The following is a 26,353-nucleotide window of genomic DNA, read 5'->3' as shown; positions in this document are numbered from 1 at the left end:
GGAATTTGGATGTTATTGTGGAGACCACACCTCTCTCATCTGCTGTTTTATTTAAGGATCTCCACACCTGCTTCAGTCCCAGGAGTATAATAATAAAAGTGTGTATTTATATAGCGCCTTTCTCAATATGCACAGTCACTTTACAAAGAAGTCTTAAACATTATTTTAAAAACAAAACAAAAACAATCAATCAATAAAAAAATAATATATACATAAATAATGCAATCAGTTTATCACATCAACTCGAGGCATTTGATGTGCATGATTGTGTGTGTGTGTGTGTGTGTGTGTGTGTGTGTGACTAATGTGAGCTCTATCTAGCTCATCTTAAGTGTAGTAATGGTTGACTGGTTTCTGAGATTGAGGGTCTTTGTCCTCTAGCTCTCCACAAAGCCCCTCCATTATCTGATGTGTCAGCTGTCTCATAGAAAGATAACGAATTAATGAATTAGTAAGTGAATAAATGAAACAATCAATTAATTGTGTGAGGAAATTAATGAATCGACAAACACATTATTGAGTGAGTGAGTGAATGAATGAATGAGTGAAGTGAAGGTGTGAATGGATGAACTGATGAGTGAGTGAGTGAGTGAGTGAGTGAGTGAGTGAGTGAGGGTATGAATGAGTGAAGTGAAGGTGTGAATGGATGAATTGATGAGTGAGTGAGTGAGTGAGTGAGTGAGGGTATGAATGAGTGAAGTGAAGGTGTGAATGGATGAATTGATGAGTGAGTGAGTGAGTGAGTGAGTGAGTGAGGGTATGAATGAGTGAAGTGAAGGTGTGAATGGATGAATTGATGAGTGAGTGAGTGAGTGAGTGAGTGAGGGTATGAATGAGTGAAGTGAAGGTGTGAATGGATGAATTGATGAGTGAGTGAGTGAGTGAGTGAGGGTATGAATGAGTGAAGTGAAGGTGTGAATGGATGAATTGATGAGTGAGTGAGTGAGGGTATGAATAAATAAACATGTTAACGATTAAGTGAGTGAGTGAATGAATGAATGAGTGAAGTGAAGGTGTGAATGGATGAATTGATGAGTGAGTGATTGAGGGTATGAATAAATAAACATGTTAACGATTAAGTGAATGAATGAATGAGTGAAGTGAAGATGTGAATGAATTAATTGATGAGTACGTGGGTGAGTGAGTGAGTGAGTGAGGGTATGAATAAATAAACATGTTAACGATTAAGTGAGTGATTGAATGAATGAATGAGTCAAGGTGTGAATTAATTAATTGATGAGTAAATTAATTAAAGGATTGAATGAATGAACAACCAATTAAATTCATGTGTGAGTGAATTAATGATTGAAAAGAGTGAGTAAATAAATAATTTAACAACTGAGTGAAAGAATGTGTTATTGAATGAATAAATAGATGATCAAATTTGTCAGTGAGTGAATGAAGGGGTAAATGAATGTATGATTAGTGATTGAGTGAATGACTGAGGGAATTAATAAATAAATAAATAAATTACCCATTAAGTGAATGAATGAATCTATTAATGATTTAACTAAAGGAGTGAATGAATTAACAAACAAACAAGTTAATGTGTGAGTGAATAAATGTTCGTAATTAGTGAAAGAATGAGTGATTGAGTAAAAAATGTAATGAATGAACAAATTTGTGAGTGAATTAATAATTGTATCAAAAAGTGAATGAATGAGTGAGTGAGGGCAGGAATAAATAAACGAGTTAACGTTTGAGTAAATGAATAAACCAGTCAATCAATCAATGAATTAGGTAGAGTAAATGAATGAACAAACTAATTAATGTGTGAGTGAATGGATTATTGAAGTGAATGAATGAATTATATTTATAAATGTGTGAAATAATGAGCGATTGAGTGAATAAACTAATTCATGAGCAAATTAGTGAGTGAATGATTGATTATAGTGAAGGAGAGTGAGTAATGAACTGAGGGCATGAATAAAATGAACGAGTTAACAATTGAGTGAATGATTGAATGAATTAATCAACAAATGAAGTGATGGAGTGAATTCATGAACAAACTAATGTGCAAGTAAATTAATTATTGAAGTAAGTGAATTAATGATTGAATGATTGAATGAACACATTTGTGAGCGATTACTGAATGAAGTAAAGGAGTGAATAAATGAGTGTCTGAGAGCATGAATGAATAAAGTTGATTTGAATAGATGAATCAATCAATGTATTAAGTGAAGGAGCGACTGAATGAACAGTTAGGCTACTGAGTGAGTGAGTGAGTGAGTGAGTGAGTGAGTGAGTGAGTGAGTGAGTGAGTGAGTGAGTGAGTGGAGCTGCTGGTCTGCACATTCAGATTGCTGTAGGATATGTGTTTTTCACTGTGTGTGTGTGTGTGTGTGTGTGTGTGTGTGTGTGTGTGAAGAGAGAGAGAGAGAGAGAGAGAGAGAGAGAGAGAGAGAGAGAGAGAGAGAGACATTCCAAGACCAAAACCATAAGTTCATATTAGACAACATGCCCTTAGAACACACTCATAATATCACATACCTTGGTATACAGTTCAGCAACACAGGAACACAGCAACACATTCAATTCCATACCCACCTAAAATAGTGATACACAGACCCTTCATCACAAACCCCTATACTACAGGAGCTGACCCCAGAGAGAAGAGCTGACTTTACAATCTAAAACATGTCCAGTTAAACCCCAGAACAAAACCCCAGCTAGACCAAATCAAATTATAAAAACACAAAGAAAATGATAATTTTTTATCATGCCAATAAAGGTTTTTGAATCTTGAGAGAGAGAGAGAGAGAGAGAGAGTGAGATTCTTAAAAAGGACAACAACAGAGTTAAAATAGAATGTCCTTGAAGATGGATCATTAAGAAGGCGTGTGTGTGTGGTTTATGAGGACATTTTTACAAACTGGTAATTACAAGGGTATTATGCTATAAATGTTTATATAAACAATGTAAATGTTAGGTTTAGGGGTAGGGTTATAAAAATCATTGTATCTATGGAGATCTATGCTCATAAGGATAGCTGCACCAACATGTGTCTGTGTGTGTGTGTGTGTGTGTGTGTGTGTGTGTGTGTGTGTGTGTGTGTGTGTGTGTGTGTGTGAGCGTGTATTTATCACTTTGTGGGGACCAAATGTCCCCATAAGGATAGTAAAACCCGAAATTTTTGACCTTGTGGGGACATTTTGTCGGTCCCCATGAGGAAAACAGCTTATAAATCATACTAAATTATGTTTTTTGAAAATGTAAAAATGCAGAAAGTTTTCTGTGAGGGTTAGGTTTAGGGGTAGGGTTGGGTTTAGGGGATAGAATATATAGTTTGTACAGTATAAAAACCATTATGTCTATGGAAAGTCCCCATAAAACATGGAAACACAACATGTGTGTGTGTGTGTGTGTGTGTGTGTGTGTGTGTGTGTGTGTGGTGAAACCTGCTGGACTCTGGTCACTGAATTCTTCAGCTGTATGCCAAGGGCCGTCAGATACAACAGCCAAGTATACTTAACACAAACACACACACACACACACACACACACACACACACACACACACACACACACACACACACACACACACACACACACACACACTGAGCTGCAATCAAAATTGTCCCTATTTACATTCTTAAAGGAACAGATCAGCCACAAATGAAAAGTCTGTCATCTTTTACTCTCCGTTATGTTGTTCCAAAACCATATTACTTTCTTCAGTGGAATATAAAAGGAGAGGTAAGAGCAGAATATTTAAGCTCAGATAAGGACAAAAAAGCATCATAATAGTTGCCCATGCGACTTGTGAATTGTATGCAAATTCTTCTGAAGACATATATTAGCTTTTTTAACCAAAATTTAAGTAATTATTCACTTAAAATCTCTGCCATACCCTGGAATATAGGGTATTTAAGTGGTATGGACTAATTTTATGGGGCTTTTTTGCTGTTATTTGGAGCTTGACAGCCCCTGGTCACTAAATGCTTTCATTATACAAGAAAGAGAAACATGACATGTTTTAAAATGTCTTTAGTGTAAACAAGTCAAACAGGTTTGGAAAGAGTAAATGAGTATATAATTACATTTTTCAGAGGTGAAATGACCACTGTGTGGCTCTAAAAGTGAGTTAAATGTTCACCCAATCAGGTTTTAGGGTTGATGCTCTATTGAGTTTTAAATCAACAAAACTGACCCCCATACCCTAACCCTTAAGCCTAAACCTAACCGATAGTGTCATAAAAAGGCTATGTGAGATGAAAAACACAATTTCTGAAGCAACCAAGTCGTTTTGTGGCACTTCTATGATACTTTCATCTCACGTGTGAACTAAATTCAGCAAAAACAGAAACGTCCCTTTTTCAGGACACTGTATTTTAAACATAATTTTGTAAAAATCCAAATAACTTTACAGATCTTCATTAAAGGGTTTAAACAATGTTTTTCATCCTTGTTCAATGAACCAGAAACAATTAATGAACATGCGCCTGTTGAACAGTTGTTAAGACACTAACAGCTTACAAACGGTAGGAAATTAAGGTCACACTTATAAAAACTTAGGACACTAAAGAGACCTTTCAACTGACTCTGAAATTCACCAAAAGAAAGATGCCCAGGTTCCTGCTCATCTGGGAGAGGCTGGACTGAGGGCTTGTAGTCCTGTTGTAAGGCAGGTCCTTACCAGACATCACTGGCAACAACGTCGCCTATGGGCACAAACCCACCTTCGCTGGACCAGACATGACTGGCTAAAAGTGCTCTTCACTGACGAGTCACAGTTTTGTCTCACCAGGTGTGATGGTCGGACTCGTGTTTATCATGAATGAATGAGCGTTACACCGAGGCCTGTACTCTGGAGCGGAATCGATTTAGAGGAGGAGGATCTGTCATGGTCTGGGGCGGTGTGTCACAGCATCATCGGACTGAGCTTGTTGTCATTGCAGGCAATCTCTATGCTGTGCATTACAGTGAAGACATCCTCCTCCCTCATGTGGTACCCTTCCTGCAGGCTCATCCCTCCAGCATGACAATGCCACCAGCCATACTGCTCATTCTGTGTGTGATTTCCTGAAAGTCAGGAATGTCAATGTTCTGCCATGGCAGCGAAGAGTCCGGATCTCAATCCCATTGAGCATGTCTGGGACCTGTTGGATCGGAGGATGAGGGCTAAGGCCATTTTCCCAGAAATGTCTGGGAACTTTCAAGTACCTTGGAGAAAGAGTGGGGTAACATCTCACAGCAAGAACTGGCAAATCTGGTGCAGTCCATGAGGAGGAGATGCACTGGAGTACTTAATGCAGCTGGTGACCCTGTACTGCCTAATGTAGTGCCGCGATATGTAAAACGAGCCGCTTAAAAATCATTTTGCAAAAATGTAGCAATAGTAATGTGATTCTGTGGGACCAGGCCTGGAATAAACAAAGACACGTGGGCACACTTTCATGTTAAACTGAAGATTCTGGATCCCGAGTTCTGTTTGATTAATGAGGATGAGAAACTGTGTAATGAATCTCATAAAACACACAACTCTGCATCCTCGGCCTGTCTGGCTGTGTTCAGAGTGGAATACTAGCATACTGCTTACTGAAATGTTAGCAGCAGGGGGAATAATAATAATAATTTCTGTTATTATTATTATACAATAATTGTAATATCAGCATAACAGTTTGAGTGAAAATTTTGTGCAAAACCTGATGATCTACATCTTGATGTAATCCTTCCTCATGATCATACATAGTGTTTTCATGAGCTGAATGGGAGACTAAACACTATTAAAGTGTGCCGAGACTTGCGCTACACGTGCAAGCCATTCGCACATCACAAGCCGAGTGAATTGCACCTGAAAAATCCTAAAACTTTAAATTCCAGGTATAATTTATATTTTGAATAGACTTGAAAAGATTTTTGAACCCCACGATGTGGGTTTATGTTTTCTCTTTTAATCATTTAAAGTAAGTTTGAATGTGACCATGGTTTACGGAGGGTGTACCTGTATGCTGGGTTGGAAATCTCAAGGATTAATAGTGATGTTTTCCTTATTACATCATAAGTTGTTCTGAAAGCAAAAAGAAACCAATGAAAGGCGGAATGTAGGCTGTCATCCGAGCAGCCTGACCGAGTCTGTTGGGTATACGGTAGCCTCGTCACATTTGAACTTTTTGTTTAGCCTCCCATTCAGCTCATGAATACTTGTTGTGTGATCCAGTGCCTTGGGTTGCCGACCCCTGTTTTAGAGTTTAATGCTGTGCAATGCTTGGCCCCGTAATTGCTACTCGCAGCTATATTTATACATTATTATTATACTTAAGGTATTTTCTTTACTCTAGCGTTCTTACTGTTGCGCAACACTTTGGCACTTTTTGTTTTTAAATGTGTTTTACTTGTAAGTAAAACAGTAGACATTATTCAGTTTCAAACAGCAGTATGGTACTTTGTTTTCACTTGATCACAATGCATGTGTGTGGCGTCCGGTCACACAAGGCTTTAAGCATGTACATTTTGGCTTTTGGCTTCAGTAAATAATACATGACAAGTAACAAACAATAAAACATGCACCTTTGAAATGCATGTCTTCTTTGTATCGTGCCAAGATTTCAGCATGTGATATTTCGATCTTCTATTAGTCACGCGTCCTCTCGTCATACAGAATCAATTGCATGTCAGGGTTCACCAAACTTCAACTTTCATCCGATGCAGAATGTGATATTTCTTTGCATGAGAATAGCCTCAAGATTGACACAATATGCGGGTTAACAATTTTAGTGTGATAAAATCACTTTCTAACATTTCTGTGTAAAGTTATATCCAATTTTGCAACTTCGTTACCATGTTAATGTAATACTGTGAACCCTAAAACCTTCAAAGAACTGAAGAAATTATGATTTAAACAATTTTATAGCTCTTTTAACATAATATTTAATGTGTGTTTTATAAAGTTATAAGCTTCACATTTCTGCCTTTAAACCCTCCTAAAATGTACTCATTTACTTCCAATGTAAGTGCCTCACTGGAACCTAGAATTGAGCTTTTTGTGGTAATCAACATTACGCCACAAATGCTGTTGTTTGAACTTAACTTGTATCGAACCCGGAGTATTCCTTTAGTGTAGTAGGTCATCTGAGTACATCAGTGTTAAAGTTATTTTAGTCTTAAGTCTTGTCTTTTGATGAAAATGTCCTTTAAATTTAGTCAATATGTCATTTTCATTCATTTTGGTCAATTGCACTCCACAAAAATATTACGCATATTTTAGTTGGCGGCCATGTGCAAAATGAAAAAAGCATAAATCAAACTGTAACAGACCAAAGTTAAGACAAATATATAAATGTATACTAACTTATAGAGAAAATTCACATACTCTGCACTGTATACATACTGCATAGTACTTTCTATCAAAAAATAGATAGCCTTTTGTTAACTCCCATCTTTAATTCTCCTTCCCTTCACTTGTTCTCCTTCCTGACAATCTTTCTCCTTCATCCCCTGTCCCCTCCATATGCAGTTCTGCAGCGTGTGCATGTGTGTGTTTCTGTGTGTGCGGATCACTCTCGCCGTGGACATGTCTCTGAATGTTTCCTGAATAGGGAGTGCCTGTAAGTGGTTCAATGTCATTGATCGCTGCCTGTTTGAGTGGAGTGGTGGCCCCGTACGGGCCCCCCTTGTGACTTATGGCCTTCCCCCGACTCCCCTCCCTTTCCACGTGAATCATGTTCTCCAGCCTGTCCACATCCATCCGTAGGCTCTGAGCCAGGACTAATGGAGCTAATATCCTGCCACACCAGAATGGGCTGAGGAATGTGGGGAAATATGTGTAGCGTTTAAAAGCTTTTCTCCGGAACTGTTTAAAGCTGAGAACAGATGCACTGCCAGCATAGCACCTGATCAACATTATTGTCTTTCAGTCATGACTGCATAAACTCTCCATCTCCCCCCTATGGAAGAAGAATTGAATAAGGTAGTAGAACGGCTATTAGTATGAAATAGTATGAATGGACGATATACTGGTTGAATCAATATACCGGTAGTAATGTGTCAACCAGTACAAATTTCAGTCACGTTTCTATTGTGGTTATGCATAATGCTGCTGCATGGTAGGGAACAGTTTTGGGTTACTCAAATAAAGTAATCCACTACAAATCTTTACTAATTACATTATCAAAAAAGCAATCACATTACTAATTACTTCAAATTTACTTTGTATAACACTTTTCACTTTTTTTGTTCTTACGGTTTTCAATGAGAGTGCTCTCTCTCTCTCTCTCTCTCTCTCTCTCTCTCTCTCTCTCACTCTCTCTCACACACACACACAGTAATATATTTGTTTACTGTTAAAGTTGCTTAATTGCAATGGACATGATAGGTTCACCATTACTTATAATAAAAAAGGAACTTTCATTGTTTTTACAGAGGTTTTTTAATCACTTTTCACTTGTGTAAACCATACTATACACTGATGAGCCAAAACATTGCCTAATATGCTGTTGGTGCTCCAAAACTGTGCTGATCTGCAATGGCATGGACTCTACAAGACCCCTGAAGGTGTCCTGTGTTATCTGGCACCAAGACATTAGCGGCAGATCCTTCAAGTAAGTTGTGAGGTGGAGCCGCCGTGGATCGAACTTGTTGGTCCAGCACATCCCACAGATGCTCAATCAGATTGAGACCTAGGGAATTTGGAGGCCAAGGAAACACCTTATACACTTCATGATGTTCCTCAAACCATTCCTTAACAATATGTGCATGTGGCAGGGTGCATTATCCTGCTGAAAGAAGCCACTGCCATCAGGAAATACCATTGCCATGAAGGGGTGTACCTTGTCTGCAACAACGTTTAGGTAGGTGGTTCGTGACAAATTAATGTCCACATGAATGGCTGTACCCAGGTTTTCCCCGCAGAACATTGCCCAGATCTTAACACTCCCTCCACCGGCTTGTCATCTTCCAACAGTGCATCCTTGTGCCATCCCTTCCCCAGGTAAATGGTGCACACATACACAGCTGTCCACGTGATGTAAAGCAAACGAGACTCATCAGACCAGGCAATCTTCTTCCACTGCTCCTACTGTTGGCACATTTGCCAGTGGATGGGGTCATCATGGGCACTCTGACCGGTCTGCGGCTATGCAGCCCCATACGCAGCAGGGTGCAATGCACTTTGTGTTGTGACACATTCTTCCCGTAACCATTGTTAACATTTTCTGTTATTTGTGCCACAATAGCCCTTCTGTCGGTTCGGACCAGATGGGATAGCCTTTGTTTGCCTTGCTCATTAATTAACCTTGGGCACCCAGCCTGTCACCGGTTTGTGGCTTGTCCCTCCTCGGAGCACTGTCGGTTGCTACACGCCACTGCTGACCAAGAGCACTCCACAAGTCTTGCCATTTCAGAGATCCTCTGGCCATAACAATTAGGCTCTTGTCAAAGTCGCTCTTGCCATTTAACCTACCCAGACCTTGGCATGTGGCCTTGTGAAGAGATGATCAACGTTATTCACTTCAACTGTGAGTGGTCATAATGTTTTGGCTCATCAGTGCATCTTGTTATCAACTTAAAATTTCAAGAATATTGTGATATACATTTTTGCTTATCCCGCCCACCCCTATTATTGCTCATACGTGGGCTATGGACTTAAATGATACCTCAAATCATGTGACCTGTTAAGGAGAGGTGTGAAATTACTTTTCTAAGCGATTGGACTTGTGGTTTTATGATGAACAGTACAAAAACCCCATCCCATTGACTTGAACTGAAGGAGGGACCCATTTCTTGGGACCAGAATATCATGAGATTTAGGATTGGGCTCTGTTGACTTGAATGGGTTAACATCCACCTTGCGACCGCCAAGAACACCCTGGCAACTACATAGCAATACCCTGGCAATTGTGGTGGTGACTTTTGCACAAGCAAGCATCACTCACATTTTCTTTTCACTTATTTGAACTTTTCACTGTGTATCATTAATTCAGTAGCTGGGTTTGAATTTTTATGCAAATTTTAAGACATTGCAAATAAAATCCAAGATAAAAACAACACGATGCGAATAAAATCTCCAAAATGTGCATAAAAAAAGTTAAAACATTATTATTTTTTTAGTAAGAAAACATGCACATTAACTAAGATGGAAACACATTAATTGGATGTACTCCTATAGAAATTATACTGGAATATAATGTAGATGCACATAAAAAAAAAGTAATTTCACTTTGCCTCAAAATGCCAGTCACAACAAGCCACGTGATTACATAATTAGCTCAGAAATATATATTCAATATCATCTCATAGCATCTGAAATGTTGCTCTGGTTATTCTGAATTGCTGGACACAAAGCCTCTCATCAAAATGCTTGGCTGCTATTACCTCCCAGAACTTTTCATTTCTATTTTGTGCCAATTTCCCCAGAAATGATGATTTGTTGTCTTGAACTATTGGTATGTAAACGCTGCTTTGTTCACATATTGTTGTCCAATTTTTTGCATATATTACATTTGTAACTTGGATGGAAATATGACTAATAATATTTATGTTTTCTCAGTGTCAATATTTTTGTGTAAATTATTTCCAAATGCTGCGGAAACAGCATTTAGATGCCGTTTTCATTTGTTACTTTTCACAATGCTGGTCAGTATGGATCAAGCATAGTTGTTTGTGATGGCTGTAAAGGGATTTGTTTTATATATACAGTCTATTATAAACTGATAGATCCATATGTCAGAAACCAATGCTTGGAATGGATAGATTTTGCAAATACAATTTCTAGAGCACAAATGTCTCTTATAAGACTGCAACAAATACCCTGAGAACTGAGGAAAGGAAAATTCTGCTTTCTGAGATGTTAAATTCCCCCTTGAGGAAGAACATAGGAAGTGATTACACACACACATTCACTGTGTAGAATAAGACAAATGTTTCAGAGTGATGGAAGCTTGAATGTTAGCTCTGATATCATTCTGCTCTTCCCCATTTCCTGTTGGACTGATGTGTGACCTTTAGAGACGCAGGGCTATTGTGAGCTCTGAGGCATCTCTCTGTCTCGCTTTATGCCCATCTTCACTTCTCTACTCTGTGTGTGTGTGTATGTGTGTGTGTGTGTGTGTGTGTGTTTGTGTGTGTGTTAATAAGTTAATTAGCAGGTTTAGAAATGGCAAGGCTCAGGTGGTGGTTCAGTCTTGTGCTAGATCAATCAGCATGCTCTCACCGCGGCAGTTTACCTGACACTCATTGGCCACATTCACATGACAAAGTGTGCCATACAGTGTCAACCACATTTAAATGCAGGAGTGAATCCCCTAAATGTTCATTCCATGTCTGTACGGAATACAGTAGCTACTCCAACAATTGCTTTGATAAGTGATATCCATAGCCAGTGTTGGGTGTAATCCAATTACAAAGTTACAGTAGTTACAGTTCTCTAATTACATTTTATTAGTTACAGTAATCTAAATAGTTTTATGCATTACTTTTTAAATTCTTGTAATCAGATTACAGTTACTGACTTTCAATTAATTTCATTACTTTTAAGTACATTAAAGGGTTATGCTTATGTGAGTGTATGACTTGTGTGTTACAATGAACAAGGAAGAAATACAGACATTAGTTTCAATTAATTGAGCAGAAAAGGGTTTTAGAAAGTAACTTAAAAGTAATTTTAATGTGATTACGTTTTCAACAAAGTAATTAGTAAAGTCATCTGATTACAATATTAGATAAATAATTAGTCATTTGTAGTGGAAGCAGTGTAATGTATAAAATCATGCAGATATGGGTCAGGAGCTTCAGATAATGTTCACATCAACCATCAGAATGGGAAAAAATGTGATGTGCCATGATTGTTGGTGCCAAAAGGGCTGAGTGGCAGTTCTGTGGACGAAAACATCTTTTTTATGAGAGAGGCCCACAGAGAAGGGCCAGACTGGTTTGAAATGACAGAAAGGCTACGGTAACTCAGATAACCGCTCTGTACAATTGTAGTGAGCAGAACAGAATCTCAGAATACACATGTCGAACAGCAGAAGACCGCGCTGGGTTCCACTTCTGTCAGCCAAGAACAGAAAACTGAGGCTGCAGTGGGCCTACCATTTGGATACCTCAGCAGAAATCCAGATTTGTTAGACCAGGTGATATTTATCCAAAAGTCTACTGTCCAGTTTTGATGAGCCTGTGCCCACTACAGCCTTAGTTTCCTGTTCTAAGCTGATAGTAGTGGTACCCGGATGGGTCTTCTGCTGTTGTAGCCCATCCGCCTCAATGTTAAACGTGTTGTGTGTTCAGAAATGCTTTTCTTCATTTAACTGTTGTAACGTGTTTATTTGGGTTACTGTGACCTTCCTGTCAGCTTGGACCAGTCTGGGCATTCCACAGAACTGCCACTCGCTGGTTGTTTGTTGTGTGTGAAAATCCCAGGAGATCAGCAGTTACAGAAATACACACACCAGCCCATCTCACACCAACAATCATGCCACGGTTGAAATCACTGAGATCAAATTTTTTCTCCATTCTGATGGTTAATGTGAACATTAACTGAAGCTCCTGACCCGTATCTACATGATTTCATACATTACACTGCTGCCACATGATTGGCTAATTAGATAATCGCATGCATAAATAGATGTACATGTTTACCTAATTAAGTGGCAGGTGAGTGTGCACTGTAAAACAAATCCCGTTATTTTTACAACAACAAAAACTGGCAGCTGTGGTTACCAGAATAATTATGTAAACAAATACAGTAAAAATATAAACTTTACAAAACAACCTGTACATTTTACAGTTTAAATCAGTTTTTTACTGTATATTTTACAGTGCAGTACCACCGTTTATATTGTTAAATAATAAACTTAATATATTAACCTATAAAAATCTGCTTTTCACTTTATAATGTATTGTTAATCACCGTAGTAATTACAAAAGGGCACATGATGACATATATTCATCATCAATAGTGGCTCTTCCAGAGCAATGAAAAAATAAACATGTAGAGACATTATCACTCACACAAACACTAAACACCATCAGGGTAACACTTAAATTATGCAATAAACATGAACTAAACTACATCAAATATAACACCCCAAAGTGCATAACTGAATTAAAAGAAGAAACGTAACTATTCCCATAAAATATAATGAAATGCAATGGGTCACGCAGGCACTCTCTTGTTAAACATAATATACATTTGTACCATTCATTATACTGTAAAATCATACTTTTTACATCTAAAATATATTACTACTCATTAACCAATTTAAGTTTTTTTTTTACTGTAGCATTTTTACAGTCTTTTACCATAATTTTTTTTACTGTGTATATATATATATATATATGAAATCATGTATTAAAATTATAAAACCATTTATTAAAATAATTTTCTATCTTATCTTAATATTATCATTTGAACAACAAGTGTTATGACTGAATTAAGTTTTTAATGGATTTTGCACTCAAAACAGTTCTTGTATCTCTTTGGCACGACAGAGACTTGATACTTGCGGTTTAGTAATTGAATCAGACATAATTCAGTTGCTGTGTTTCATTGAGTTCATTCAGTGAAGGATTTGTCAGGCTGATTCAAACCAATATCTCGTGAGTTGGCGTGTCGTTTGGAGAAATTCAATGAAAGTACAAGCTCATAATATTCATTCATTGTTTTTGAGCGCAGCAAACACAACGCAATAGAAAGGCGTGCTGTTTTGCTAACTGCAAAATAAAAACTTAGAATATAATTTCTTTAGTTGTGACGCTGGAGATTCAGTGGTGGGAAAAATCGGATTAGCAGAGGAGGCAACACCGTAAATTCAGATTTAACTCTATGCTGCTTTAATTAGGTTGGCTTGAAAGACCAACCTTCTGATCTACTATTAAAACCTATTTAAGAAACTATTCACTATTACGTGTGAACGACATTCCAGAAGAGGAAAAAATAGAGAGCAGTGGATTAAGTCAGTAAAATGCTAGCAACACTTAGCTAAGTACTAAAACATGCTAGCAATGCAAAGCTAAGTACTAAAACATGCTAGCAATGCAAAGCTAAGTACTAAAACATGCTAGCAATGCCAAGCTAAGTACTAAAACATGCTAGCAATGCAAAGCTAAGTTCTAAAACATGCTAGCAATGCAAAGCTAAGTACTGAAACATGCTAGCAATGCCAAGCTAAGTACTAAAACATGCTATCTATCTATCTATCTATCTATCTATCTATCTATCTATCTATCTATCTATCTATCTATCTGTCTATCTGTCTGTCTGTCTGTCGGTCTGTCGGTCTGGAACTAACTAACTAACAAACTAATTAAGCTTTTAAATCTTTTTTAAACTTTCAGAACAGGCTCTTTCAAGGTTTGTCTATAAACTTTATTTGTCTAGTTACTATTGGGGTAATATAAAAGAGAAAACATGGAATTCATTAATCTCATTAACAAGAGGTTACATTCATTAGTAGGAATAGAAAATGAAGACTGCTACTTAGGCTTAAAATGTATCCAAACAGAATCATGAGGAGAGGTGCTCATTGCCACATGAGGTTACTACATTAATTAGCAGTAGAGAGTCAAGCAACAATACTGACAGAAAAAGAGAACCGCACACTACTCCGGGCTGGATAGCTTTAGCAAACCGATTCAGATTGAACATTAATGCAAAGAAACTGTTTGTACTTTAAATTACAAACCCACTTAGAAAAAACAATAATTCTGGAAATAATAGAAAAGTTAGTACCTCTATTATTTATCCTTATATATTTCCATGTTGTCATTTCTGCCACAAACCTCACAGTGAGATGAGTTGTGAAGACATGCGGGGCATTCACTGATACTGTATGTGTGAATCTTCGAGCGCTGAATGATGTGCATAATTACAAGAAATTCCACTTATGATGCAAGTTATAACATCCATGCAACATTTCAAATTCAAATGTTTATCTTCCCTGCTGTAGCCAAAAAATATAATCATATTGATATAATAGGTTAATCAACGTGAAAGTTTTGAAAGTATTTTTTTCCCCTCAGATCATCCCGTGGGCCACATTGGAGTCCTGGGCCGCACGTTTGATACACCTGGCGTAGAATTGACTATTTACTAATTCTTTCATAGAATCCGGGTGTCACTCCCATTAATTGCAAAACCTTGTGTGTACAGAGCAGAATTAAGCACTAAAATGTATACTGACAACCATATTGTGTCAGGGCGGAGGGCCGGGTCGTGATTCTACACACCCGGTCCCTTATCAGGCTAATCAAGCCTCCGAGAGGAATAAAGGCTGACTGCGGAGGATTGTGCGGAAAATATACATTACACATATACAATACACTCTCACTCACAGACCCATCTGTGTATATTATATTCTACATGAAGAAAGGATTAAGATAACAAAATTGAAACATCACATGAGGTCAGTCACTTCCTGTTTTCAAATTCAAGACCTCTTTAAATGATAATAAAGACTTTGGTTGTATAATTTAAGATATTTAAGACTTTTATGACCCTACATTTTGGAAAACTGAATTTAAGACATTTTAAGACTTTTTAAGGATCTGCAGGAACCCTGAAAGCTGCTGTCAGTAAATTCCAGATACAAGACTTAGTTTTTTCAACACTACCCACAACCTTATCAATAAAATAGCTTTGCTGTTTGTTGTAAAGCTACTGCCGATTAGAATGGAAACAAGAGTTTGTCATGCCATTGATTATGTTTATTTTGTCTTCTTCTGTATGTTGTTTCTGACTTTAATATGTATCAAAATGACTAACTTGTATGTAAAATCTTTCCAGGTGCACTTGAAGGCAGAAGACAGTTACTCTCAGCATGTGCTGTGATGAGCCAGATCTGCTGTTATGTGAAGTTAAAACTCTATGACAGATCAGATGCACTTCTAGAGCTTGAGACTTTTATGGCGCTAGAACATTTTGTTGGCACACTTTGATGTCACTAATTAGTACACAGGAGGAAAGAAACACTTTGGGTTTAGGACTGATACACACACACACACACACACACACACACAGGCGTTGTGCCCAGCACCACCGGTGTCTCGGAGGTGGAAGTGCAACTAGAACAGATATATCAGGAATTTCAATCTAGTCGTATTAATCATCAAACACACACTCACACACACACACACACACACACACACACACACACACACACACACACACACACACACACACAGCAGATGCTCTGTCAGCTCACATATACAGAGAGAGATGATCTGTATAAAACACTCTCACACACCCTCAAGCTCTGTCAGCTCACACACACTAACAGTGAGGCCTCAGCTCTCACACATTCACTTGGCATCTTGAGCTTGACTACTGATCAAAATAGCATACTACCATACTACTCTATTACAAGTTGTGCAGTACCTCTACATAATGACTCTGACAAACACTTTTGACCCCATCTGAATTTTCTTTGTGACATTTATGTTTGTGTTTGACAGTGGCAAGAAAATATGTTAATTAGTCAGAGCCTTTTTTTTTCACATGCTCCACATAATCAATTTCCATCTCTTGGATTTAAAAGGTAATCATATGATGTTGTAGCAAAGGAAGACAAATTGCATGCAGGTATTATGCTTTTAAAAACGGTAACATTTTTAAATGCCCGTTTTATTATTTTTGTTTGTTTGTTTTTTCGCTACTATTTTCATGCTAAGTTTATCCCTATATTCAGCTAGTTGCTGTATATCCTCAGTTAATTAGCTCTTCTCTTTAGGGAATGCTTCCTATGTTCCCTTGATTAGAGCTTTCCTTCCAGTCCCACTGAAGAACACTTTCTTTTTTCTTGTGAATGTAAAAAAAAAAAAAAAGCTCTCTCTAATATTCCATCTTTTCTTCTCTATCTTGCTTTGTATTACATCTGTTTCCCTTTTTGGGGTCCTTGGAGTATATTCCAAATGGCATACTACCACACTACTATTTTTGCAGTATATGCAGTTTGGAATCACTATAAAATATTTTTAAAAGAAAATTATCATTGAATTCACAAAGGATGCTTTAATTTGATCAAGAATTACAATAAAGACATTTCTAATGTTGCAAATGACTATTTGACTCATCAAATATACTCATCCATCCATAAAACTAATTTGTAATGATTCTACACTTTTCTGCTTATATGCCATTGTCAGGTGTGGACAGTGTCCCAGAGTCTTTTCTTCAGTGTTGTAGATGAAACTGTTGTTTGTCATGTACTGGTCACTGAAGCTGCCAGTTTAGGACCTGTAAAGTGTTTATTCTCAAATTAGACACTCTGATGTTCTTGTCTGCTTGTTGTTGTGTAAATGGGCCATCCACATCTCTTTCTGTCCTGGTAAGATCCAGTTGGCTTTGTTCTTTCAAGTCAATAGTGGCTTCTTCTCTCTAAAGAACAATAGTCTTTTAGGCCATTTTTAAACCCAAAAACAGACTTGGTTATGTAATCTGACTTTCCGAAACTGGAAAAGACACTGTATTGCAGTGTTCAAACGTCATTAAATAGCACAACTGTTTTTAACTCTTCTAATAATAAGAAATGTTTCTTGAGTACTAAATTAGCACATTAGAATAAATTCTTAAGGATTACGTGACACATTATTTATTTATTTTTTAGCAGACTGGAGTAATGATGCTGGAAATTGGGCTTTGTCATCACAGGTAAAATGTATTTGTCATCATGTGTAAATATGTAAAAATATAAAACAGTTATTACAAACAGTAATAATAATCCTAAACAGTATGAATTATTTTTTGCAGGTATTTTTGATTAATTTAATGCATCCTTGGTGAACAGAAGCATCAATTTCTTTCAAAAACCAAAAATATGTCTAAGTGATGGCAAACTTTTAAAGTAGTAGATATTGTGTGGAGTATGCTGAACTCTGTATTTGATCAAATTGTCAAAAGATGAGATGTTTGACACAAAATAGGATTAAAAATGCGAAATACCCTTTTTATTTCCAAGATAATAACGGGACAGTACTTGATGAATTAAACATGCAGCGATAAGGTCGTTTGACAAATTAAGTGAGGTCATGTAACAACAACAACAGAGTTCAAAGGGTTACATTTAAAATGTATTCCTCTACAGATTACCGAATACATACTGTAAAATTACATTTGTAACGTATTCATATTATCTGTCCCAGTTTTCATAAATAATCAAAATTTTCCAAGTGTATCTGTCTGCATCCTGCAAGATGACAAAGAACATGCAGTACACGTCATACCGACTCCAATTAACACACTTTTGGATCACAAAACGATTCTATTGCCTTAAACTTATATACAATCGCTGTATCATTCATGTTGTCTTGTAAATATGACAAAGACTAACTTTTAAATTATGTCACATATCTTATTATTAAAACAAAGAAATAAATGGTGATAGTAAACATTTCTCTCTTCTGTTTCCTCCGGTAGCTCACAAGGTTAGCCTATTAGCTTAGCATTACCCCTTGCCAATTAGCTTGCTAGCTACACAGTGGTGCCGCTTCTTCTCGTCATTTTCGTCACATTTCTCATCCTTGTTGCCACCTAGTGGAGGGTGGTCTGATTGTATTCAAAATAACTTTTAAGTTGGTGTACTTTTATTTCAATTAACTTTTTTTATTGATTCAAAATTACACAACAGAGAAAAACACGTATACTGTGATGAGGCAGGCAAGGAATAAGGATCTAAATGTAGCTTTATTAAACTGAAAAACAAACAAGTTAACTCTGAGGAAAAGGCAGGGAACCTGGCACAGCACATAGACAAAAACATTCATACATTCAAAAACTGACACAGGAAACAAGGAAACCAAGGCCTTAAATACACAAGGGAACGAGGAACACCTGGGGAAACAATCAGGGAATGAGAAATAATCAGGGAGAACCAATCAAGGAATAAAACTACAAAGGACTGCAAAACTAACAGGAAACAGGAACTAAACAAGAATTTCAACATAAAAGAACAAAAACAAAAGACAACAGGGAATATGACATATACACTCCTGTTCAAACATTTGGGGTCACTTGACTGAAATGTTTCTCATGATCTTAAAAACTGTTGTGCCAACATATTAATTGATTTCCTAACAAAACTAAAATAAAAGTAAATGGAAAGAACATTTTCATTAAGTGCCAGGCATAGATGGAAACTCCTTCAATACTGTTTAAAAATATGATACCTCAAGAAGTTATTTGAGAAAATGCCAAGAGAAAATGTTTGTAGTTTCTAGGTAAAGGGTGGCTTCTTTAAAGTTGCTAAAATATAACATTGTTTTGATTTATTTAGAATTTTTATAGTCTCAACATAATTCTATTACTTAGTTTAGATGACTTTACTATTATTCTAAAATGTGAAGAAAAAATGTAAATAAGACCATAAACTTTTGACCAGTAGTGTACATCGAATCAACATTTAACATTTAGCCCACACTAATATCCCTTCCCAATCACCAACCCCACCCTATGATTGATATTAACACACCCCCAAAAGACATGGGCTGTGTCTCCATCTTCTGATTGGCATTGACAGCAGGTGAGTGTTTCTTTAAGACCAAGCCTATACAATCTAGATGGGGTCCAATAGAATCAATGTAAAATATTGAGTTGCATAAGGCGAACCCTTTTCTGTCTAGATGCAGACTTGACATTATTTCAAATCGTAGCCCACACTCCCTCCTCCTATATCAAATTTAAATGGTTGAAGCTCTGTCCTCCAGACTCTGAATTAGCAGGGAGCAACACACTGATGCCTTTTCCAAAAGCAGTAATCACCTCTCCCAGAGTATCTGCCACTTTAGGGGGCTACTCCCAAAAACAATGTAGAGCAGACTGAGATCTGGGAATCCCAAAATGTTGAACAAAATTTTCAAAAGATCTCAACACTCCACTCTCATACAGTGCACTGAGTGTAGTAACCCCCCTCACAATCCACTCTGACCAGCAGAAAGGAAACGTATTAATACATAGTTTAGGGTTCAGCCATATGCTGGAGGCAACATTTAAATAAATGTCCAAATTAAACATTCTGGACACTTTTGTCCATACCGAGTGCAAATGCGAGATAATGGGGTGTAACTTTACTTAATAAAAATCTTGGATAGGCCTAGCCCACCTTTGAGTCGCCTATGAAACTAATTCTAGGACGCTTTCCATTCCAAATAAAGGACTTCGCTATGCTATCAAATTGCTTGAAGTAAGAGAGGGGGACATCTACTGGGAAAGATTGTAACAGGTAGCTACATTTTAGAATACAATTAGTTTTAATATAATAACATTAACCTTCCCAATCATAGATAAATGTAACGAAGCCCACCTAGCCACATCACTTGAAAACCCCTTTATTAAGTGGTCAAAATGAACGATTCAGACAAATTTTATGGGAATAAAATGCCCAAATACTTAACGCCTTGTTTGGGCCACTGGAAGGCACCCAGCTGGAAAGCCATTACTGGGTAGTATGCTGTCAGAGCCAAATCTTTGGATTTAGACCAATTGATTCTGTATCTCGAGAACTTAGAGAAGGAAGTAATAATTCTATGGAGGCAAGGCATAGATCTAATGGGGTCAGAGATGAATAATAAAATATCACCTGTGTAAATGCACCAGACCTCCTGCCACCACTCCTGGAAAATCATCTTCCCTTCTTATCACAGCTGCTAATGGTTCCAGGGCAAGACGGAACAATAATGGTGAAAGAGGGTAACCCTGCTGGGTGCCCCTATCCAGAGTAAAGTAATCTGAAATTAATCAATTTGTTTGTACCACCGCTACCAGGTGTCTATAAAATAACTTAATCCATCTAATAAAAGTATTCCATATATTTCCAAAATCTTAAAAAAAACAATCTACCTTATCAAACTCCTTTTCGGTGTCAAGGGAGATGGCAGCGATCATTCGCGAGTCTGATCATTCACCACTGACCACATAATATTGATGAAATGCCTAATGTTATCAAAAGAGCTGCAGCCCCGAATAAACCACACCTGATCTATATGTAAAAGAGATGTCATAACTTTACTTAATCAGTTAGCCAGAATTTTTGATAATAATTTTATATCTAGCTGGATCAGTGAAATTGGACAGTAACTCTTACACTCACTTAGATCTTTGTCCTTTTTAAGAATCAGACTGATCCGTGCTTGTGTCATGGTTGGTGGAAGCTTTCCATTTTTTAATGATTCTGTATAAACCTCTAACAAATGTGGAGCCATTTCTGTAGCATATCATCTAAAAAATTCAGCGGCAAAACCATCTCGCCCTGGAGCCTTGCCTGTAGGCAAGGCCTTAATTACCTCGCCAAGCTCCTCCAAGGTTATCTCAGAATCAAGACAATTTGTTTTTCACATTCGTCAATTTAGGGAGTTCTAATGGTGACATTCGACGCTTCAGCTCTGCCTCATCACTTTTAATATTCCCTTCCAAATCCATGAGTTCCCGTGCTTTGGATTTTTTGATGGAGGCATACTTTATGATCCGACTCTTAAGAACCGCCTTATGTGTCTCCAAAGCCATGCCCACAGAGGATACTGGGGACCAGTTGGTCTCCATATAAACATTGATTTCAGCCTTTGTTGGACATTTGTTGGAATTCAGGATTTTGCAAAAGGGATACATTAAAGCACCAACTATATGGTTTCCTTTTCTCCATATGTGGCAACACCTCTATATTCACCAGGGTGTGATCTGAGACTAAAATGTTTCCAAATGAGCAATCAACCACAGATGAAATGAGGGATATAAAAAAAAAACGATTCTAGAATAAACCTTATGAGGTGGAAAAAGGCGGAACCAACACAAAAAGAAACAAAGAAGGCACTCAGCTTCCTCGGACAGTCAAGTGAATGTTCAGTGAGTCAAAGGCCGGGAACATCAGTGCAAATGTGAACTTCTGTTGATGTAAGAGTTTCTAGAAGGAGTGCTACTACACAAAACAAACCCCAGCCACAAGGCAGAACCAACACAAAAAGACACAAAGAAGGCGCTCAGCTTCCTCGGACAGTCAAGTGAATGTTGAGTGAATCAGGTCCACTTGGCTGTATCAGGAGCTTCACACAATAACTTACTCATTCTATTGACTTTATAAAGGATATCGCTTGCTGTGGGCATGTAAATATTTTGCGCCCATCCTTAGTTTCTATTCTCAATTTGGCCAGGAACATCAGTGCAAAAGCGAACTTCCATTGATGTAAGAGTTTCTTGCATTCCTTGAATTTAACACGTTTCTCTGTTATCGGATTCACAAAGTCTAGGAACAAGAAAATGTTGTGGTTCTTCCAAGATCTTTATCGGATGATCTCAGAAATTTGGCCAGAATTGATCGAGGCCTGTGTCCCTCAGCGGATCTAAGACCCGGAACCCTGTGAGCTTGGGCCTGTTATGTCGAGCAGACTCGGGAAGAGCTCATAGGAATTTCACCATATCTCTGCCTTCTTTGTTCTCAGGAATTCCAACAATTCTGACTTTGTTTTGCTGATTACGATTCTCCATATCTTCCAACTTTTCCCAAATGCGTTCCAATTCCACCTTGGTCGCTAACAGATTAGGAGCTAATTCCCTCTCCGATGACTCCAGATAATCGATCCACTTCACCACATCTGACATAATTGTAACCACCTCAGCGAATTTCATCTCAATGGCAGTGATCGATCGACATATTACAGCAAGAGCCTCCAAGTCAGTAACGACTTTTGCCAGTATTGCCGACATGCTCGACAGTTGACGCTGAATCTCTCCCACCGCACCGTCCAAATTGAGTCCCTGGTCTGCGGCCCTGTCAGGGGTATCAGCTTGAGCACATTATTGTCTTTTAATGTCTCCAGAGCCTGAGGATTTCAAATTCTTTGACATATTGTCTTCATAGGACACTTATGGAACAGGGTGTATGGAACCTCACTGGTTTATGACACAAAGTATTAAAAACTAGTAAAGTGTGCAGAGCTGGCCTTTCGCACATTTGCGTGCCACGCGACTCTTAAGTTGGTGTGCTTTTAATAATTTAAAAAAACTTTTCAAGGGACAGGTATATGTGTAGAGTTTGTTTGGGACTCCAAATTAACACAACTAACACAATGTATAATGGACATTCCGCTGTTGCAAGACTTCAGCATTTCAAAAGATATTTGAAGCGGGTGTAACTTGTAGTGAGTGTGTCTTGTATTAGTACTGTAGGATGCAAACAGACAATATATTGAATACTTCCCGTAGGGATTCTTGGGGAATTGTGTATGCGTTTGACGTAATTATTCAGTTCAAACAGAGTAGACAGACCCATGCATTGTGATTTTTATTTGCTCTTTTGTTTTCAGATTTGTTGTTGTGTTTTATGGTTTGTTGTTGTGTCTCTGAATTGTTATTTTGTTTTTGGATTGTGGACTGTGCAGTATTCAGTAAATAGTAAGCTATAATTCCATAACATGCATGGATGTTACTTGCTAAATTTAACATTAACATGCAATGTAGTGAAGTGAAGTCATGTTGGAAACATGTATTGTTGCATACTACATGCTGTTTTACATACTATTTTTAGATTCAGTATGCAGTATATACTGTGCAGTGAGGAGTGCACTACTATTCCACTCCCTCTCTCTTTCACACCTGTCTGTTTGTTTCTCTGTGTGTATTTCTGTGTGGCTGTGTGCTGGGGCAGACAGTGAAATCGTGGATTCTCCACTTCTGTGGCTGTAGAGCAGATGCGATGGGCTTGTGTCTGCAGTGCACAGCTTGATTCTGCGTGACACACTGCAGAAAATCGAAACCCTCTATGTGGCTGTGAGCCAACAATGACTGCGAGAACATCCTCCTATCTGCCATGTGTATTTGGCAGCATGTCTCTCACTCTAGATAATATACAAAATGACATACAGTGCCTTGTATGGGTGTGTACATGAGTTGTCAGTCCTGCTACTGTATCAGAGCAATATTTAGCAGTGTTGTATGCTGTTTCAGGAAGGAATCTTTCTAAAAATGTATATTAAGTAAATGCTGAATGATTTTTGAAAGCCTGTCACCTGGGTTGGTGAAATTAATTGTGTTTGATTAGCCTCGGCTCCACCTTTTGAGGTCAAATTATCTTTCTGTCTGTATGATATTGGATAATGGCATACTTCTACATATTTTTGAAAGAAAGTCATATGCAGCATGTATACTGTGCACAGTATACATAGTCAAGTCAAGTCATTTTTATTTGTATAGCTCTTTTCACAACACAATTTGTATAGCTCTTTTCATTTCAAAGCAGTCAATAATACCATACTGAACTTATGTACATACTTTAGGTTTCTATGTTTCTCCTTTATAAATGCTTCTTAAGTGTCTACTTTTCATTAGAGTACATTTTCATATGGCACTAATATTGAATTAATGATAGTAAGCATTTACTGTAAAACGTGAGGTAAAATGGCTCACTATTTGGCAAGTATTGCATGTATGTCACATTTTTATGCATGTTGTTATAATAGCAAATCAATGATTTATAATGCATCTGTAAATTAATTATTAGCCATTAATAAATGTATTTATAAACCCTTAACAAAGAAAACATTAAGTGTATGTGCTGTGGTATGTAGTATGCAGAACTGCAGTATTCCATTCTTAACATAGCCATTGAAACTTTTGCAACATTGTCATAATGTATGATACTCATTTTGGTCTTTGTGTGTTTTTGTGTGTGTGTGTGTGTGTGTGTGTGTGTGTGTGTGTGTGTGTTTCCATAGTAACCACGACATTGTCTCCAGGCTCAAGTCATGCCAGGAAGTGCAATGAAACGGAGAAGACGCACTGCGTTAATGGTGGAGACTGTTATTTCATACATGGTATAAATCAGCTGTCCTGCAAGTAAGTTGCACATTCATTCTACATTACTTTTGCTTTTTACTTTTTTACTCTGACTAATCCCTCAACTTCATATACATTTCAGGAGTATGTTTAGAAGGTTATTTATACTGTACACAGTGTTTCCAGAAACTTTGACTTGACATCACTTGGCTCAAATTAAAAACACCTTTTTGGATTACTTTAAATGTATATATTTTTATACTTTGTGCAATTTATTAGATTTTATTAAATGTATTATCTCATTTAAATTAATAGAATTAACAGAATTTAAACATTATGCCACTTCACCTCTGTTCTCCATAATAGAGCACAACAGTCTTGTTCCCAATAAATTCCAATTATTTTTTTTCCATAGGGAAATTGTCAGTGATAACTTATAAACGTTTAAAGACAGACTTTCCATGAGCTCTAAGGTGGTTAATAGATAGGATATATGTTTCTGTTAAAGCCATCAATCCACGTTATTTAAGTTTTCCTGTACTGATCCCCCAGTGTAAGTTCTTAAATGTGCACAGCTGATGTATTGGAGAACAGATTATATATTAGCAAAAATATAATGGGATTTTTTAAATGTTTATAACGATTTATTATGATAGATAAGATGCGATCGTGAGCACGATTGCTGACTTTGCACGTTGCCATATTGTTTGCATTGCAATGCAGCATGGGATTCTGAGTTCATCAAGCAAAGGAGATCCTAAAAACCTAGACTTTCCACTTTGTTTGCACCAGAAGTGGTAAGAATGGGTGGAATGGGAGAAGGCTTGGGTGGACTAACTGATATATATATTCTTTGTTTGACGTCAGAAAACATGGCCGTATTGCTGCATCAAAAGAGTGCGCTCCAATGGTAATGGCTTTAAACTTTTATTTAATCGCACCAGTTTGATTGCAATAGTGGAATTCCTGCTGAAGAACTTCACTACCCATGATCCTGTTTGGAAACAATCCACCAAACAAAGAATTGCGGCAAAAAAACTGCTTCAAAATAAGTATTTATTTGTATGTTTCTGAATATTTTGCAATCTACAGTACATGCAATATATTGTTTCTACACTTATAATCAACAACTTTAAATCAAAATGTTTATATTTTTTTCCATTGTTTTTAATTTGATTACATCATTTTTAATGCTTCATGGCATTGTAGTTCATTCCTTCATGAAAGACTTGAAATATTCATTCTTGTACTTGTATATTTTTGTCTGATTTTCAGTTAACATTTTGCTTCAAATCAAAGTTTGTAATGTTGTGATTCACCTCAGAGCTGTTGGTTTGATTCATGGCTTAGAACTCCTTTTATAAATTACTTTATGTAATCCCTTTGGTAATAAATGAATGGGAAAAATACTTCCTGAACCAAGACAGCTGAAATGAAGAACTTTTTTCTCAGTTGTTGATGATGCAGGTGTGTAGTATAAATACATCCAGAGTAACTTCATCTGCCATTACAGGGATTCATTATATCTGCTTCTATGCTGACAATTTAGGATTTATTATATATTTTGCAAGTTATTAGGCCTGGCACTTTACAATTTTACAATTACTATTATATAAAAATTTATATTTTTTCATTTAATATAAAATATAGCCAAACAACACGTTGA

At 37.2% G+C, this 26,353-nt stretch overlaps 1 protein-coding gene across 3 annotated transcripts in view; it reads left to right on the top strand.

The window, feature by feature from the left end:
• LOC127659425 (pro-neuregulin-2, membrane-bound isoform-like) overlaps positions 1-26,353 on the top strand; it is a 111,538-nt gene that overhangs the window by 51,682 nt on the left and 33,503 nt on the right. For all 3 annotated transcript variants that reach the window (XM_052149224.1, XM_052149223.1, XM_052149225.1), the window contains exon 4: positions 24,627-24,747. In XM_052149224.1, the coding sequence (XP_052005184.1) occupies positions 24,627-24,747 (121 nt within the window). The remainder of the gene's footprint in view (positions 1-24,626; positions 24,748-26,353) is intronic.

Source organism: Xyrauchen texanus, chromosome 19 (assembly GCF_025860055.1).
Source record: "Xyrauchen texanus isolate HMW12.3.18 chromosome 19, RBS_HiC_50CHRs, whole genome shotgun sequence".
NCBI lineage: Eukaryota > Metazoa > Chordata > Actinopteri > Cypriniformes > Catostomidae > Xyrauchen > Xyrauchen texanus.
The sequence above is the reverse complement of the archived record's forward strand: the minus strand, read 5'-3'. Positions and strand labels throughout refer to the sequence as shown.